The following is a 15,944-nucleotide window of genomic DNA, read 5'->3' as shown; positions in this document are numbered from 1 at the left end:
ACCAGGGGCATAACTACAGGTGGGGTAATTACATAGTTATATAAGTTGATTTTGTGTAATTTGATGTGTGTCAAGGGCATAGCTGTGAGGGGGTCCATCGCTGCCCACACACCCAATGTGAATTTATTATTGTTACTATCGTTAATAAAAGTAACAATAATGTTAATCATTTTACTCTGTGCTAATAGAGCAGGTGATAAAGCTTTAGAGTGATAGAACAAATTGTGTGTATTTACCTACACTCATTAAGGCCAAAGAGCAGTAGAATTTTAATTAAACACTAAATTAAAGACATTTTCAAATGGCAATTGAAAGTGAGCACTGACTAATATATGGTGGAACTGAGCTCCGCAGTTTAGAAGCAGAAGAACTGAAAGAGCCTCTCCACGTTTTCTGTGTTTTACTGAAGGTGTTTGAAGCTCAGAATCTGCAGATCTAAGATTATAAACAGACAGACGTTCAGGAGCTTTAAAAACCAGCAGCAGAGCCTTAAAATCTCTTTAAAAGCAGCTTCCTCTGAGTTTTAGTACCAACAATCACCAGTTCATTTTTTTGTGATTTAGTTTCATGACATCCACCTGGAGATATCTGACACGCAACTTTTTTTGGTGAATGATTTCCCAATGAAAACAAAACGAGTCTATTAATTAAAATGATTTAAACTACTCTAAAATTGTGCCTGTGATTAACAAAACCTGCAGCAAGATCCAAAAAATCCAGAACGGAAGGGTTCTTTGCATCGGCGCTGAGCCTGAGGTCACTCTCTCAGTACTGAGATTTGAATAAAAACCTGAACTCAATCAAAAACCATCTTAAGGAATGAAGTAGGAACAGGGTCCAGAACACATGTAGACAAATTTCATTTGTTTGTAATATCTCCTGAGAATTGATGACAGATGTCATTACTAATGTAGGTGGCTTATCAGGAAGGTGAGAGGAGATCATCTCAGCTGACTTACTAAGTACATTTTATTTAGATAATGATATGCGTTATCAAACTGTCCTATCACTGTCCAATTAATATATACTAAAAGAGTAATTCTGGCTCTGATGTCCTGTTATCATTTTTATAACCAGACTGGCTTCATGAACTCATTTCAGGTGAAAGTCCTCCAGCGTCTCTCTTGGTAAACCAGTCTTTTAATAGAACGTCATTAATTAGTGACGCTGACGTCTATTAAAATGATCAGAAGCACAAAACACTGAAGGTAAACAGTTTCCATCAGGGAGAACCGAGTGGCTCTGAAATCACTTTTTACACACAAGCAAAGTTTCAGTTTCAGATTTATTTACAACTTAGAAGAGAAGTAATTTAAAGTAAATCAGATGACTAACCTTTGTCTTTCTCTGCAGAGAATCAAAATAAAGCCTGCCAAAAGGAAGTACAGAGTAAAGTGTACAGCACATTCACAACACAAAATACTTAAAATAACCTAATAAAGAAAATTTTAGAGTAGAATCCAACGCATCCAAAACACAAGCTACCAATAAAAATCGAAGAGGAACGCAGAGCAGAATACTGTGCAATCACAACACCAAATGCTTAAAAACTTTCAGCACATAAACACTAAATGTGCATTAAAGAGTGTTCTCTGTGCACAAGATGCACTTATTTCACTTAGAAAATCAATACGAATAAGCAATTAGACCAGGAGTGGCCAAACTTTTGCATGCAAATGTATATCTAGATTGCACTGATACATAGAACTGATTTACACAGTGCAATTAGCATCAACTGTACACATAAATGCATGGCATAATGAAGCCTGAACCTCACATAGAGGCTATTCTACTTTACAGAGAGACACAAAGGTCCCAAAGCCGCCCATCAGCCCTGCATAGAGTGGCTCAGTGAATGTGGTGTGGACTGTGTGTAGGTGGGTCAGTGTTTGTGCATCAAGGGAGACTTTGTAGAAGGACAGAGTGCCAGCTGGCCAGTCCAGATATACTCCTACTCTGTCAAATTTGGGGAAGAGGGAGGTGTAGAACTGGTACGGAATAATGCTAGTGGAGGAAGAAGGAAGTTCAATTTTCTTCTTATTATGCAGCACAGAGTGTTTGTTCTTAGAGCATTCCAGACTCCAGGATTGTTCATTGGATCCAAACTCACATTCCTTTCTGTCTCCTTTCCTGCTGATGCTTCCGTAAGCCATGGCTATAATAGCCCGAAACCCAATCCACACAGCCTCCCAGTAACAGCGCCCAGTCAGACTCTCCCTACACAGGACCTGGGGACAGTTTTCAAACCTGTCTGGATGATCAGGATGCAGACCAAACTGCGGTAACCAACTTATCAACTTTAGTTCCTCAGAGATACACAATCCTTTGTGTGCTGTGTTTGGGTCCAGAGTGAGCTCACAGATATCTGTGCATAAATACACACATTAGAAGATATTAGATAATAATAATAATAATCATAATAATAATAATAATAATAATAATAATATTGTTCATTTTCTCTGCACTGTTTCAATAGACGTGAGGGATAAATTCAGTTATGTACTTTATTTCTAGTAATATATTTGAAACCTATATTTGAAAAGTGGACACCTCAAATCCTCCTCTTTTAAGCACTGACAATGTTAAGTAAAAAGAAAATAAACTGATAGGACTCTCAATCAGTCAGTGCTTAGCAACCAACTCTCATCAATACTTTCTCCATCAACTCTTCTTAGAACAAACCTGTGAGAACTTTGGTGGCAGCAAGTTAGTCATAATTATTAGAGTAAGAAATAATGAGATGGAGTGAGTGAGGAGCCTCTAATGCCTGACACACACTTTAAATTCGCCTACACATACATTTTGTCTGCACCGAATGTCATTTAACTGTAAAGCGTTTCTTTTTTAAATGAAAATGGTTTCAGATCTACTCCTTGGCTTCTAAATTTCCCTTTGTTCTACTGAATTTTTGTGAATGTTAGCATTTAATGTGTACACTGTGTGTATCTTACATTTCTTTAGTCCAGGTTTCATCCTGATCTTTCCTCCATGTTCCACTCTAAAGAAGAAACACACATATAAATGAATACATTTGCCTTTCTCTCTACAGATACTAGGGATGTGTATGTGGACCTAGATGACATCAGCTGGCCATGCCATGCCATCTCTACTTTCTCTGCTGTGTCTGATCCAATTGTATCAGCACAACACACGCTAACACGCCACCCCCACATCAGGATCACTATAGAGCTGAGAATGATCCACCACCCAAATAACACATACTCTGTGGGGGTCCTGACCATTGAAGAATGGGGTAAAAGGGGGCTAAGAAATTATGTAGAGAGACAGATTTGCAGGGCTACAGTTTGTAATTGTAGAACTACAAAGTGCACCAATGTGGTAAGTGGAGCCGATCGACACCTTAACATTCCAGGTTTATTACATACAAAAGCTTATTATTCAGTCGCCACAGGAACTTTGATGCAAACTAAAAAATGGATCTATTCTTAGGTTATAGAATACTTTGGGCCTACTGGCAGGCCCATGGCTTGGTAAAGGCTTAATGAAGTAGCCAGCAGGTATACAAACAAATAGGAGCAAAGCTGTCTCATTTTACATTCCTGTTAAAACATAACATCTACATTTTATTGAATTTTTAGCCTGTATATTTTCTCCATCTTCCCCTGATTGAACATATGAAATACTAGAATGATGACTTTTAATAATCAATAATCGTAATAATGGTCAACTAAATACTCAAATACTCTTGCACATCCCTAACAGATACCTGAGCATATTTAGAGTGCAGTTTGGATCTTCCAGTAGATCAGAGAGCAGCTTCAATCCAGACTCTCCTGGGTGATTATAGGTCAGATCTAGTTCTCTCAGGTGGAACGGGTTGGATTTCAGAGCTGAAGCCAGAGAAGAACAGCCCTCGTCTGTAATCATACAACCAGATAATCTGCAGAAAAGAAGGAAAAGTAAGAGCAGAGTGAATGGTGGGACATTCTACAAACAATAAGTGCATTTATTGTAGTAGGAAATGTGACATGACTGACAGCTGTGGAGCCAATTCAATTTCTTGGGAATGGCAATCACCACATATCTAAAGCGGAATGCCATCATCACCTCCATTACAAAGAAAGCCCAGAAATGTATGTACTTTCTGCACCATCTATCTCAAGAGCTGCTGATTCAGTTCTACACAATCTGTCATCATCAATTCTATCACAGTCTGGTGCAGCTGTGCCATGTAACACAAATACTTATACTGTGTTTTTGGGTGGCAGGGTGTTTGGGAGAAAACAAGGACAGGTAATAAACATGGGTGTCCTACTGCATTTTCAATACATACATATTTCATTGAAGAATTCACTTCACAGAGAGTTCACCTGAGTATCTCCAATTTACAAGATGAACTCTTCAGTCCAACAGAGAGCAGTTTCACTCCAGAATCCTGCAGGTCATTGTTACTGAGATCCAATTCTTTAATTGAGGTGTTCTCTGACTGTAGAATTGATCCCAGATTTTCACAAGTGTTTTCTCCAAGATTACAGATTGCTAATCTGGAAGGAGGAGAAAATACAATAGATGTTATTATATATACAAAAATAATGCTAAAAAAGCACATTATGTTGTTTAGACTATGTAATGCAATATGTTGTGTTTATTACAGTTCTAGGATTGCTAGTAAGAAATGCAGTAGAATTATAAAATCACACAAAATAAATAAAGAAATAAGGAAAAATGTTACTATGTTTACATTTATTGCGCTTTATTAAGTTAACATTTTTCACCTGAGTGTCTCCAGTTTACAGTATGAACTCTTCAGTCCAGAAGAGAGATGTTCTAATCCTGAATCTTGCAGATTATTGTTACTGAGGTCCAGCTCTTTCAGCAGGCAGTTTTCTGACAGAAGAACTGATGAAAATGTTTTGCATGAACCCGCAGTGAGATTACAGCTAGCTAGCCTGCAAAAGATAATACAATACAGTACATGATACAGTAAGTAGGGATTACTGAAACAAATGTTTGGGTCCGACTGACTGAATACAATATCATTCTAAGAGTCTTTATATTGTCATGTCTACAGATACATTGTAAAATTTTAAGAACTATACATAAAATAAAAGATGCCAGTAAATTATGAATGTATAAATGATTATAAATTAATTATGCATTTTTGTCTATCCTGGCATAGGTGTGCTGTAACTATTTTCATTTATTTTCATATTATTTCTTTAACACAGTGGCAGATTTACTGCCAGATCTGAATTTAATAGTGTGGATAAATCCTGTATCTTACCAGTCCTTTGTCAATTATGTCAATAAAAAAAACCCTACAGGTGTTTTAAGAAAAACATGTAAATGATACTTACAGGGCTCGTCTAGTGTTTTTCACCACAGGCAGGAGTTTCCTCAGCCCTTCATCTGAAGGTCTGTAGTTCCTCAGTTCAAACTTCTCCTGAGTCTCCTCTGACATCAGCAGCACAAAAACTAGAGCTGACCACTGTGTAGATGAGAGTGTCTGTGTGGAGAGATCTCCTGAGTTCAGGTAGTTCTGGATTTCAGTCATCAGGGAGTTGTCTTTCAGTTCACTCAGGCAGTGGATCAGATTCAAGCTTTTGTCAAATAAGACTTGCTCACTCAGTTTCTTCTTGATGTAGTCAGCTGTGTCACTGACACTCTCACCTTTCATCTTCAGGCTTGGAAGAAGTTCTTTTAAGTCACTCTGATGGGACTCCAGTGAGAGGCCGAGAAGAAACCGGAGGAAAAGGTCCAGATGTCCATTTTTACTCTGTAAAGCCCTGTCCACTGCATATTTATGAAGATCTGTTAGATTCTTTGTCTTCCATGTAAGTTTGTTCCAGAAATCCGTGGGTATGAATGCATTCCTTTGCTTGTTGCAGTGGGAGTGATGAACATACAGAGCAGCGAGGCTTTCCTGGACACTCAGATGGACAAAGCTGAAAATATTCCTTTCAGAAACTCCTTCCTGCTCACTGAAAATCTGTGTGCACACACCTGAGAACACGGTGCCATCGCTGACATCAATGCCACATTTCTTAAGGTCATCCTCATAGAACATCAGAGTGCCCTGCTCAAGATTAAGGAAGGCCAGTTCACCAAGCTTTAAAATTACATGTTCAGCATCAATGGTTTTGCTTGTGTTCTCAGGGTATTTCTTTTTCATTAAGTTTTTCTGCTGTAGCAGGAATCTTAGATACATTCCTGTCAGGGCTGTGGGTCTGCTCTCGTTGCCCTCTTGAGCCATCAGTGGCTGAAGCACAGTGGCAGAGATCCAGCAGAAGACTGGTATCTGACACATGATGTAGAGGCTCCTTGATTTCTTGATGTGTGAGACTATTTTAAATGCCACATCTTCACTACAGTATTTGCTGAAATATGCCTTCTTTTGTTTATCATTGAATCCTCTCACTTCTGTCACCAGGTCAATGTAGTCCCGGGGAATCAGATGGGCTGCTGCTGGTCGACAAGTTACCCAGATGAGAGCAAAGGGAAGCAGATGTTTCTGCAGGAGATTTGTGATCAATGAGCCCACTGAGGTTCTCTGATTGACATCTCTTACTTCCTTTCCATCATTAAAGTTGAGAGGAAAGCGGTATTCATCCAGCCCATCAAAAATAAACAGAACTTTACCTTCGTCCTCTGGAAGAGACCTCAGTGCAGTTTTTGAAGTGAAAAAGCATTGATTTAGGAGTTCTATCAAACTGAACTTCTTATCCTTCTTCAAATTCAGTTCTCGGAAGGGGAGAGGGAAAATGAAGTGTAAGTCTTGGTTCTCCTTTCCTTTCGCCCACTCAAGTATGAATTTGTTGACCGACACAGTTTTGCCCACTCCTGCGATTCCTGATGTCAACACGTTTCTGTTACATCGACTCGCATCATGCTGGACTTTGAAAAGTTCATTGCATTTTACAAAAATTTCCTCCTCAGTAGATCTACTGGAAGATATCTCAATTTGCATCACTTCATGCTCACAAATGACTCCTCCACTCTCATCCTGCACTATAATCAGATCAGTGTAGATGTCTTCCAAGAACTTTTTGTGGCCTGTCAGTGAATTTCCAATCAGTATACGTTCATATCTCTGGATCAGAGTGGACATCAGCTGTGTGTGCTGCTGCTGATCTATTGTCAAATACACATAAGGAATCAGGGTTTTTTTCTGTCATGGAATATGCAATTAAATTGGTACTCAGTGTATCAATTCCTTTAATGTACATTAATGTAATCATTTGTCTTGAGGGACAAATTAGGAACAAGCTGACACACGACGCTTCAATTAATTTGGAGGCAACAAACAAAAATACACGTGTTGCTCTTAAATCTAAGTATCGCCACAATCTAAAAGGTAAGAAAATGTGATGGTGATAATAATTTCAGTTAATTTGCAGTGAGAGCACTACCTGAGTCTTCAGTTGGAGCTGCAGTGGAGGCTGCTGGGATCTTTTCAGCTACCTCTGAGAAAGTGGACACAGGTAAAGCGGCATGTTAGAAAGAATATAAGACACAGAATCAAGTCAATTACGTTTGGAGGCAGCAGAATTTTAGTTTTAGTTTAAGTATAAATATTGAATATTATCCAGCCTCATTACCCTCTCTGAGTTTGGTGCTCAGTTCCTCAGCTAGTTGGTTCTGGTTTGTCTTCTTCAAGATGGCCTGTGTGATCTCCACTGCTCCCTTATCGCCGTAGCTCTGCACCATCTTGTCCACGGTGTCATGTCTACTTGCCTTTTCTAGCTGAGCCCTTGGGATGTGAGTAAATCCTTCCACACCATTGACCAGAAACCACTGGAATAATCTCAAATCCTCTTCAAGTAAATTCTGAAGAGTGAGCAGTAGCAGCTCTGTAATTTTCACCATTTTGCATCACTGGACAGGAATTCTGGTAAGCAAGCAGGAGATGTACAGCTTACAGAATGCGAGGCAGGCATGTGAGAAAGGAGCATCGCTAAACTTTGCAGGTCAAAAGGATGAAGATGGACAGCACCAGTTATATAGTAGGTATTTAATGTTCTCCATGTTTCCTTATGTGGTCATACTTTAAAATAATCACAATTGATAACATTATCTTTTGTATTTCATTTTAAGTAATCATATTTGTTTTATGTGCTCCTAACTTTATTGAATATTATGCCCTAAATTAACTTGGTTCTACTTGTTTAATCTTAATTGTTATCATTTAAATGGCATTGCATTTTGTTAGAGGTATATGTATATGTAACACAATCATCTGCATCCAGTGACAGCTACAGTGTTTGCATGTTCCAATGAGTATATATATCATCAATATTATATATACAGTCAATGAGTTTATATATATGTGTGTGTGTGTGTGTGTGTGTGTGCGTGTGTGTATATATATATATATATATATAAATGGAAACTGCAGCCATTCATGCATTCAACCTTCTGTTTGCCCACTGATTTAGGATGTCAGTAATCTGATCTGTGCACTAAACCTACCTAGGTTGCTAGTTTGGTCTAGCTGAATGAGCAACTTGCTGAAAAAATGCTTTGCTCAGATTTTTAGGGATCAAGCACACAGTTTCTAGAACCCTGTTGTATTTGTTAGGATTTTTTCTTTGTATTATTATAATTATTCTTTTTCTCATCAAAAACATGTTGCACAGAATAGATCATGAGTCACACAGACACCAAACTAGAAAGGTAGATGTAGGTTTATGTGCATTTATCTAGGCAAGCAATTACACCTATTGACCAAAGGGTGATGCTGTAGTGCAGCCAAATGCGTTTTGCCTTCTAACTCCTAAGCCAAACTTATCAGAGATAAAATGCAGTTTTCTATGTTCCCCGGGTCAAGACAAACTACCTTGCAAAGCAGGTAGCTCTGCCTAGATGTTTTGCATATTTGCATAATATGTGAAACCTAATCGTCTTCATGTAATGGATATCAGAAATTCAGCCTGAACCTCAGTAATCATCAAAACTTTGATACGCAATATGGCTAATCGCAGTCATATGCTAAAGACCCCTTCTGAAATAAGTCATAATTGTTGAAGAATTCTTGAGTTATAGATTTCTTAATAAAAATAAGTGAAACTTGAGAGTTTTGTTCAAAAGTAGATTCTACAGTAAGCTCTCAGTTCTGGTGCATGAACATCGTTATGGGCTGCTGTAACTGCTGAAGAACTTTCTCAGCATCCATACAAAAGTATTCCAAACAAATCTTCGGGACCCGCGAGGGCCTACGGCACCGCAGCATCCCTGTATGTTGCGTCTCTCGGGAGTCTTCTCTCCCGGGAAGACTTTGGGTCCATCTACGTCTCTTGAGTTCCTTGGCAATCAGCTGGGCTCGGTCTTAGGCTTCCCTTCCACCCGATTTGCTAGATTGCTTTATTACTGCCCTGTCAGACTTTGTGCTGCAGCCTCGATGTTTGAAGCTCCAGCTGCTCTTCTTGGGCATCTCTATTCTGAACGAACTCGTCTTCGAGATTAACTCGTTCTTACGCAATTGTAGTCCGGCGCCACTACGTGCCCTTGAATTAGAACTTTTCAAACACGATTCTACAGATTCTCCTTCGTGCCATAGGATCCGCAACATACACACTCGGGTTGTAACTTCAAGTTCACCTTGCAGTTGGTGCTTTGGGAGCTGTAGGAGCTTTCTGTGAGCATGCGGGGTGGGGGGTGGAGGGGGTGGTGGTGCTTCCAACGCATTTCTTATCATTACTAAGACAACAGGCGTTCATGGCTTCGCAGCAGGGGAGAGGGCTACATGGCTGCTTCCCTTACGGACATTTTCGTAGCTTTAGTCATTCTAGTGTTAATACCTCAAGGATGCTCGTTTATCTGCCACTTTCTCAGCATTGCCTCTTCAGTTCCTTCACTCCAACACCACCTCTCCTTGGACAATGCATGTATCTCGGAACTCCGCTTCTGGCTCTTCCTCCTCCAACACTGGAATGGCATCTCTTTTTCTTCTATGAAGATGCTATGCTAGTCCCTGAAGATCTGCAGCTATTCACCGAAGCTGCTCCTTCGATAGGCTTTGGCGACTTCTGTGGTGGCTGCTGGTTATCTTCGTCTTGGCCTCCAGAGTTTGCTTTGCTTTCCCTCGAATCAGGTGATTCCTCTGCCTGGCGAGAACTCTACCCTGTCGTCCTTGCTGCACTCCTTTGGGGACATGAATGGAGGGGATGAGTGATGCTCATCCACTCCGACAAGTCTGCAGTTATAATCAACAAAGGACATTCTAGTTCCCTAAAACTCATGCCATTCCTACGGGACCTTACTTGGCACTCAATCCAACATCAACTTATTCTTCGAGCCATTCACATCCCAGGCCATTCGAATGTTTTGAATTTCAGAAATTTAAAGCTTTGGCACCTCAAGCAGAGTCTTATCTGACACCAACTCCTCCATGTTTAGACTCCATCCTCCAGCTGACCAGCAGTTCTTTCACTTCCTCCTCTGAGCTCAAGAAACAATCAAAAGCACCGTCGCCCCCGTACCCTGTCGACCTATTGGTCTGGATGGAAATCTTTCCTGTGCTTCCACGCCCTCCACAGCATGCCATTCCCTTCAGATAATGACAGCTGCTTTCCACACATTTGCCAGTCCATATTTAGCCATTCGCTCTTCCACGTTAAGAGTCTATTGATCCGGAATTGATTTCTTTACAAAGCTCATCAACAGAACCCAACACACAATGGCTAACCACCCTCAGATCATACTTTTACTGAAAGGATTGCAGAGAAACGAACCTCGCCTTCCACCACGTCAACTGCCCTTAACCTCTGATATCCTTCACCACTGCATTATGACACTCCATGCTGGTCTCCTCCCCAAGGACCTATCCACTACATTTGAAGCCCCTTTTTCTCCTCACTTTCTTCAGATTCCTGAGATGTTCAGAATATGCAGCTCAAACTGAAACTTTCAACCCCGCTCTACATCCCTGCCTGTCAGACTTAACCATGTTAAACTCAGATGCTCTCTGATACTTGTACTCTGAATTGTAAGCGTCTTTGGTTTCTTGATAAAGCACTATATAAAAATAAAGAATTATTATTTTTATTATTATTATTATTATTACTAATATGATCTATAATATCAAACACAGCAAAAACAAACCAATTTGGTAGAAGCATTCCTTTAACTTAAAAATGAACTCTTAGCTCGTACAAACCTCTGGCACAGCTACTCCAACTCAGGCTCTCTCAAAAGGCCCAGCAATCGGACCCACGGACCCACACAAACCGGCTCTGTGGTCTTCTGTCTATGGTTCCACAAACTCTTACGCCTAGTTCTCTCGTTATCTGGTTACCCTTCAGAACAATTATCTGCTCATTCCTTCAGAATCAGGGCAGCTTCTCCTGCTACTCGCCAAGGGCTCCCTGACCATGTGGTCCAACTACTCGGATGATGGCCTTCACAAGCTTACCCATGGCTACATACGAACACAAATCCATATATATATATATATATATATATATATATACACATATTATACCCAGTAACTTTGTGAAATAAACACAAAACCCTACCTTAAAACCTCTTCTGTGCGAAAGACTTCAGGGCAGGTCTGCTGTCAAACCAAGAATAAGAATAAGCAGAGTAGAGGAAGTAGAAGTTGCTGAACAGTGACAAGCAGAAAGATGTTAAATCAGCACAGCTGACACAAAGCCAGGCCCAGCCACGGTGAGGAGAGCCACGGTTTTCTTATCTAACATCCCCCTTCCAATTTACTCACATAATGTCCTTGTACATGTAAACATGAACAAAAACATTCATATTCAGAGAGATACGTTTAAAAAATTACAGGGAAAATATCCAGACTCTACATTATATAAAGATATTTATAAAGGTCTCTTAGTCACAGATAAAGACCAGTAATAACCCATACACAGGTATATAAAGGCCAATAGTCACGTGTGCACAGGATTATTAAGACTAATAGTCAATATGCATGTATATAAATTTAATGGTAGTCACCTGTTCACAGGTATATAAAGCTAAAGACTTATAGGGACATACACATGTTTTTATAGATATAGGGCTTTTAGTCACCTGTGCACAGGTATGTAAAGTTAGAGGCCAGTGGTGTCCTGTCCACAGGTACAGTGCCCTCCACAAGCATTGGCACCCCTTGTAATAATGAGCAAAATGAGCTGTAAAATATTTTAATTACTATCTTTCTCTCAAAATGTTAACAAAAATCTAACCTTTATCTAAAGGTTTAATGACTGAAAGGAAAAACTTAATCATGTCCTGAAAAAATATCTTTCTTAAATCTGTGTGCCACAACTTTCGGATACCCTTGACGTTTTTAAATGAAAAATCTAACTGGAAGTACATTCCCATTCGTGTTTTATGGTTTTAAGCTCACCTGAGCGATGATACATGATACATGATGCATGTTCTCTGTTTGTAACCAGAATTCTGTAATAAAACTTCCTTCGTTTCACTTCAGTCTACTCGTAATATTTTTTGCATCAACGAACACGCAGGACTGGTTTCGTCCACGATGTGTAAAAATATGTGAAACTCATATGAAACAGGAAGTAGATCACGTTCTGTTCACAAAACTTCCTGCAGGCGTACAGTTTCAGTCTGACACAACATGGCAAATGTTGCCTAATCAGAACGGCTCTGGAACAAAGAGGCTATCGCTGCAACCTTACACAGATTAATAGAAAATAATCAAATAATTATTAAATAATCAAATAATAATCAAATCATTTCTCAAGTGTGTCCAGATAACACAGATAAACAGGCTGAAAGCTGCTTCCTCTTTAGAACTCTCGGTCATCATCGGTCAGTGTAAAACACGCACCGAACAAATTCTTATTTCCCATCATCTGATCAACTTTCCATGCAGAACGTGCTTTAGCAAACGTTCTACACGAACTGGATCCTGATCATCGTATCTTTAAAGATCAGAATCTTGTTCCCAAAACTGGGACTAAACAGCGATCTTGGCATAGATATTTCCTGCTGTCCACCAGGTTAGTTTTAGCTGCTGTTTTAGTGATGAAGGTCACTGCACTTCAGATCAGTGTTTGTTTTAATCTTTTTGGTATCCTGGTACTGTAGCCTACGGTCCAGTAGCACAAACAGGAATACATTTTAATGTATATATAAAATATAAATGTAACGCAGCAAAAAAGAATTAATCTTTAATATCCTTACATATCAGTTCATGTGTTTCCTGTAGAACCCCTGACCCGGTCCATGACACCATGTTTCTGAAGGTCCTTTGTGGAATCAAGTTAAATGGAACTGAACCCAGTTCAATAATGTTAAGTTGTTTTCTTGGTAAAACCCACCTCAACTGAGGCGGTATCGTATTGAAGCGGGCAGGAGGTTTTATGCTCCTCCTGCACTCCACTGCATAAACCACACCATGAAAAATGATCCAGTATGATGAGAAACGAAACGCAGGGTTAGACTAAACTAAGTAATCCTGTTTTGTGAGACATGATCCTGGCAGAAAGGCAGAGCCTTCATGTCTCAAATGCTTTCAAAACCAGTTTCTGCAAAAAAGTGAGGAAACAAAAAAATAAAAATGAAAATAAAATAAATAAGTTCTCGTTTTGGTGATATTGTAGAGCAATCTCCCTCAAATTCATTATTAAATGCTTGTCATAACCAGCAACATGTTTCCTTATCCTTTAGTTTCTTGTTGATGTGTTTATAATGTACCTGTCCAGGGTGCATCTTGCCTTCCGCCTGATGACAGCTGGGATAGGCTCCAGCACCCCCTTGCGACCCAGAAGGAGAAGCGGCTTAGAAAATGTGTGTGTGTGTTTATAGTTAATTATAAACTGCTAAGTAAAATATTATTTTATTTAAAATCTCTTTAATTTATTTCACAACAGTGATGAATGCAATGAAAAGGGAAAATCTTAAAAGCTGTTTTACCTCATTTTTAATCTCGGTTTTAACGCTTTTTTCAACCTTGTTGAAAAAGGCAGAATGTAAATAATTTGTGGTTAAATCAGTGGGATTTCACTGCTTAAGGGGCAAATTCTGTGGTTTTAACTGTGAATCCATGCAGAATTTCTTCATTTTAATGTAAAATATCAGTGCTGTTTAAAAAGATATTTAAGGTGTATAATTTAGGTACTCTGTGTTTTAATGTATCCTTTCTACAGAAAAATGCTTATTGTTATAGCACAGATGCCAAAATATTCAGCTAGTATGTTATATTTTTTATTGCTAATTGTTCGCAAAATGCATTTTCCACAAAATACAGCTTTAAATGATTCTTAACCCGTTATGAAAAAGTTCCCTACAGGCAGCAGATGGTGCAGTCAGCACACTCACTAAGCAAGAAGAGGCAAGGTTTGGATGGTGTTGACGTCACCGCGCTGCAGACTTGAAAGGGTTTTAGAACTGCATGAAAGCCCCCCCCCCCAAACACCCACCCCCACACACACACACACACACACACACACACACACACACACAAACATACACACACACACACACACACACACACCTAGGCCACTGACACACACATATCTTTACAATAAATGCAAATAAACAAATACAGTAAAACGTAACACGAATTTCTTATTTTTAAAAAAGCAGTAGACTTCTTCTCAAAGGCCTCAGCCACTACATGGATTTATTAAATTTCATCGCCAACGCACACCTGCTATAACATAACTGAAGTATTACATCCAAACTATGTATGGTGCTGGAGCCTATCCCACTCTGGACAAGTCACCAGCCCATCACAGTGCAGACACACAATATATACAGTCGTACACATACTCACACCTATGGGCAATTTAGCATCTCCAATTTGCCGGACGCCATGTCTTTGGGCTGGGTGGGGGTGGGTCAGGGTGCTAGATGGAACTCAAAGTTCTCAGTCCCAGAAAACTTGCATACATGCAGTGGGGAATCGAAGTCAACCCTAAACCCTGCACCAGTCCACTTCTCACTCTTCCCACTGAACTCGGCCTCCCAGTAACAGCGTCCTGTCAAGCTCTCCACATTCAGAACCTGCTTACAGACATCAAATCTCTCCGGATGATCCGGATATGGCTGCTGCTCCTTCACACCAGTCACTTTTCTCTTATCCGCAGACACAGAGACATATGTGTTTACTGTGTTTGGGTCCAAAGTGAGTTCACAGGCATCTGCACATGAAAACACATAAGAGGAAAGAACATGCAGAGTGTATTAGGGGCTGCTGGTCTATTCATTTTTACTGGCTAACCAGTTGCTCATAGGTATGAGAGCTAGTCGATATTGTAGTTATAAAATGAATGTATATCAACAAAAACTATTTTGGCAGTAGCTTGCACATCGGGGGCGGGGCTAGCACCAAATCCTGTGATTTAAGGTGTGACTTTAATTACAGCCTCAGGTACTCTGCCCACAAACGGTCTGATGTAAAGCACACTGGCATCATGCTAAAACAAGGTAGATGGAGCTTATCAATTGTGTCTTCTACTGTTGGACAGTTAACAGTTAGAACCTCCTATTTTTAAGCAATGCTTAATGGTTTTAAGCCAGTTCACCATTTGCATATATATTATTGCAAATAATATTTGACATGACTACAACAAATGTCTCTGAGCACATTGCTAAAGTGTAAAGCTCGATTTTATCTAGTACATATTATGTCTAACAATGTCTAATGATAGACATGATGTCTAACCATAAATATTTAGGACAATATTAAGATCATTAGTAAGCTGTTTAAAATTAGCTTAATTAACTTGATTGCTTGGTAAGATTAAATAGGACTGTTCAATTATAAAATATGCACAGGGATGAAAACTAATACACGTACATGTGTCATACAGATATCCCTGAGATTTGGTAACACTGTACCAGTAAAGCACTACATCAAATAGCTCTAATACTGGACTGCATAGTATTAATGTTAGCTCATCTGAAGGAGCATTCTCCGTCACTCAGTCTCCTCAAACGACATCAAACCTTGCTGCATTAAAGTCCAGCTAAGAGATTTCCCTGGTTTCATTTAATGTTAACAT

General features: G+C 39.5%; 1 protein-coding gene across 5 annotated transcripts; it reads right to left on the bottom strand.

Moving 5' to 3' along the window:
• Positions 1–1,271: 1,271 nt before the first annotated feature.
• Positions 1,272–13,171, bottom strand: LOC108411190 (NACHT, LRR and PYD domains-containing protein 3-like). 5 transcript variants are annotated; one of them, XM_037546314.1, is made up of 10 exons: positions 13,120–13,171; positions 11,475–11,512; positions 7,560–7,849; positions 7,371–7,424; positions 5,319–7,092; positions 4,737–4,910; positions 4,332–4,505; positions 3,728–3,901; positions 2,952–2,998; positions 1,272–2,365 (listed from the first exon to the last, which is right to left on the bottom strand). In XM_037546314.1, exons 3-10 carry the CDS (start codon positions 7,825–7,827, stop codon positions 1,785–1,787), a joined length of 3,246 nt encoding a protein of 1,081 aa, XP_037402211.1. In that variant the 5' UTR covers positions 7,828–7,849; positions 11,475–11,512; positions 13,120–13,171; the 3' UTR covers positions 1,272–1,784. The 5 variants fall into 5 exon arrangements, with proteins under 5 accessions (XP_037402211.1, XP_017538122.1, XP_017538123.1 ...); XM_017682633.2 differs by having other exon boundaries at positions 11,475–11,515; positions 13,120–13,169; XM_017682634.2 differs by having other exon boundaries at positions 7,560–7,788; positions 11,475–11,515; positions 13,120–13,140.
• Positions 13,172–15,944: the final 2,773 nt, after the last annotated feature.

This window comes from Pygocentrus nattereri, chromosome 2, assembly GCF_015220715.1.
Source record: "Pygocentrus nattereri isolate fPygNat1 chromosome 2, fPygNat1.pri, whole genome shotgun sequence".
Taxonomy (NCBI): Eukaryota; Metazoa; Chordata; class Actinopteri; order Characiformes; family Serrasalmidae; genus Pygocentrus; species Pygocentrus nattereri.
Note: the sequence above shows the minus strand (reverse complement) of the source record. Positions and strands in the feature narration are given on the sequence as shown.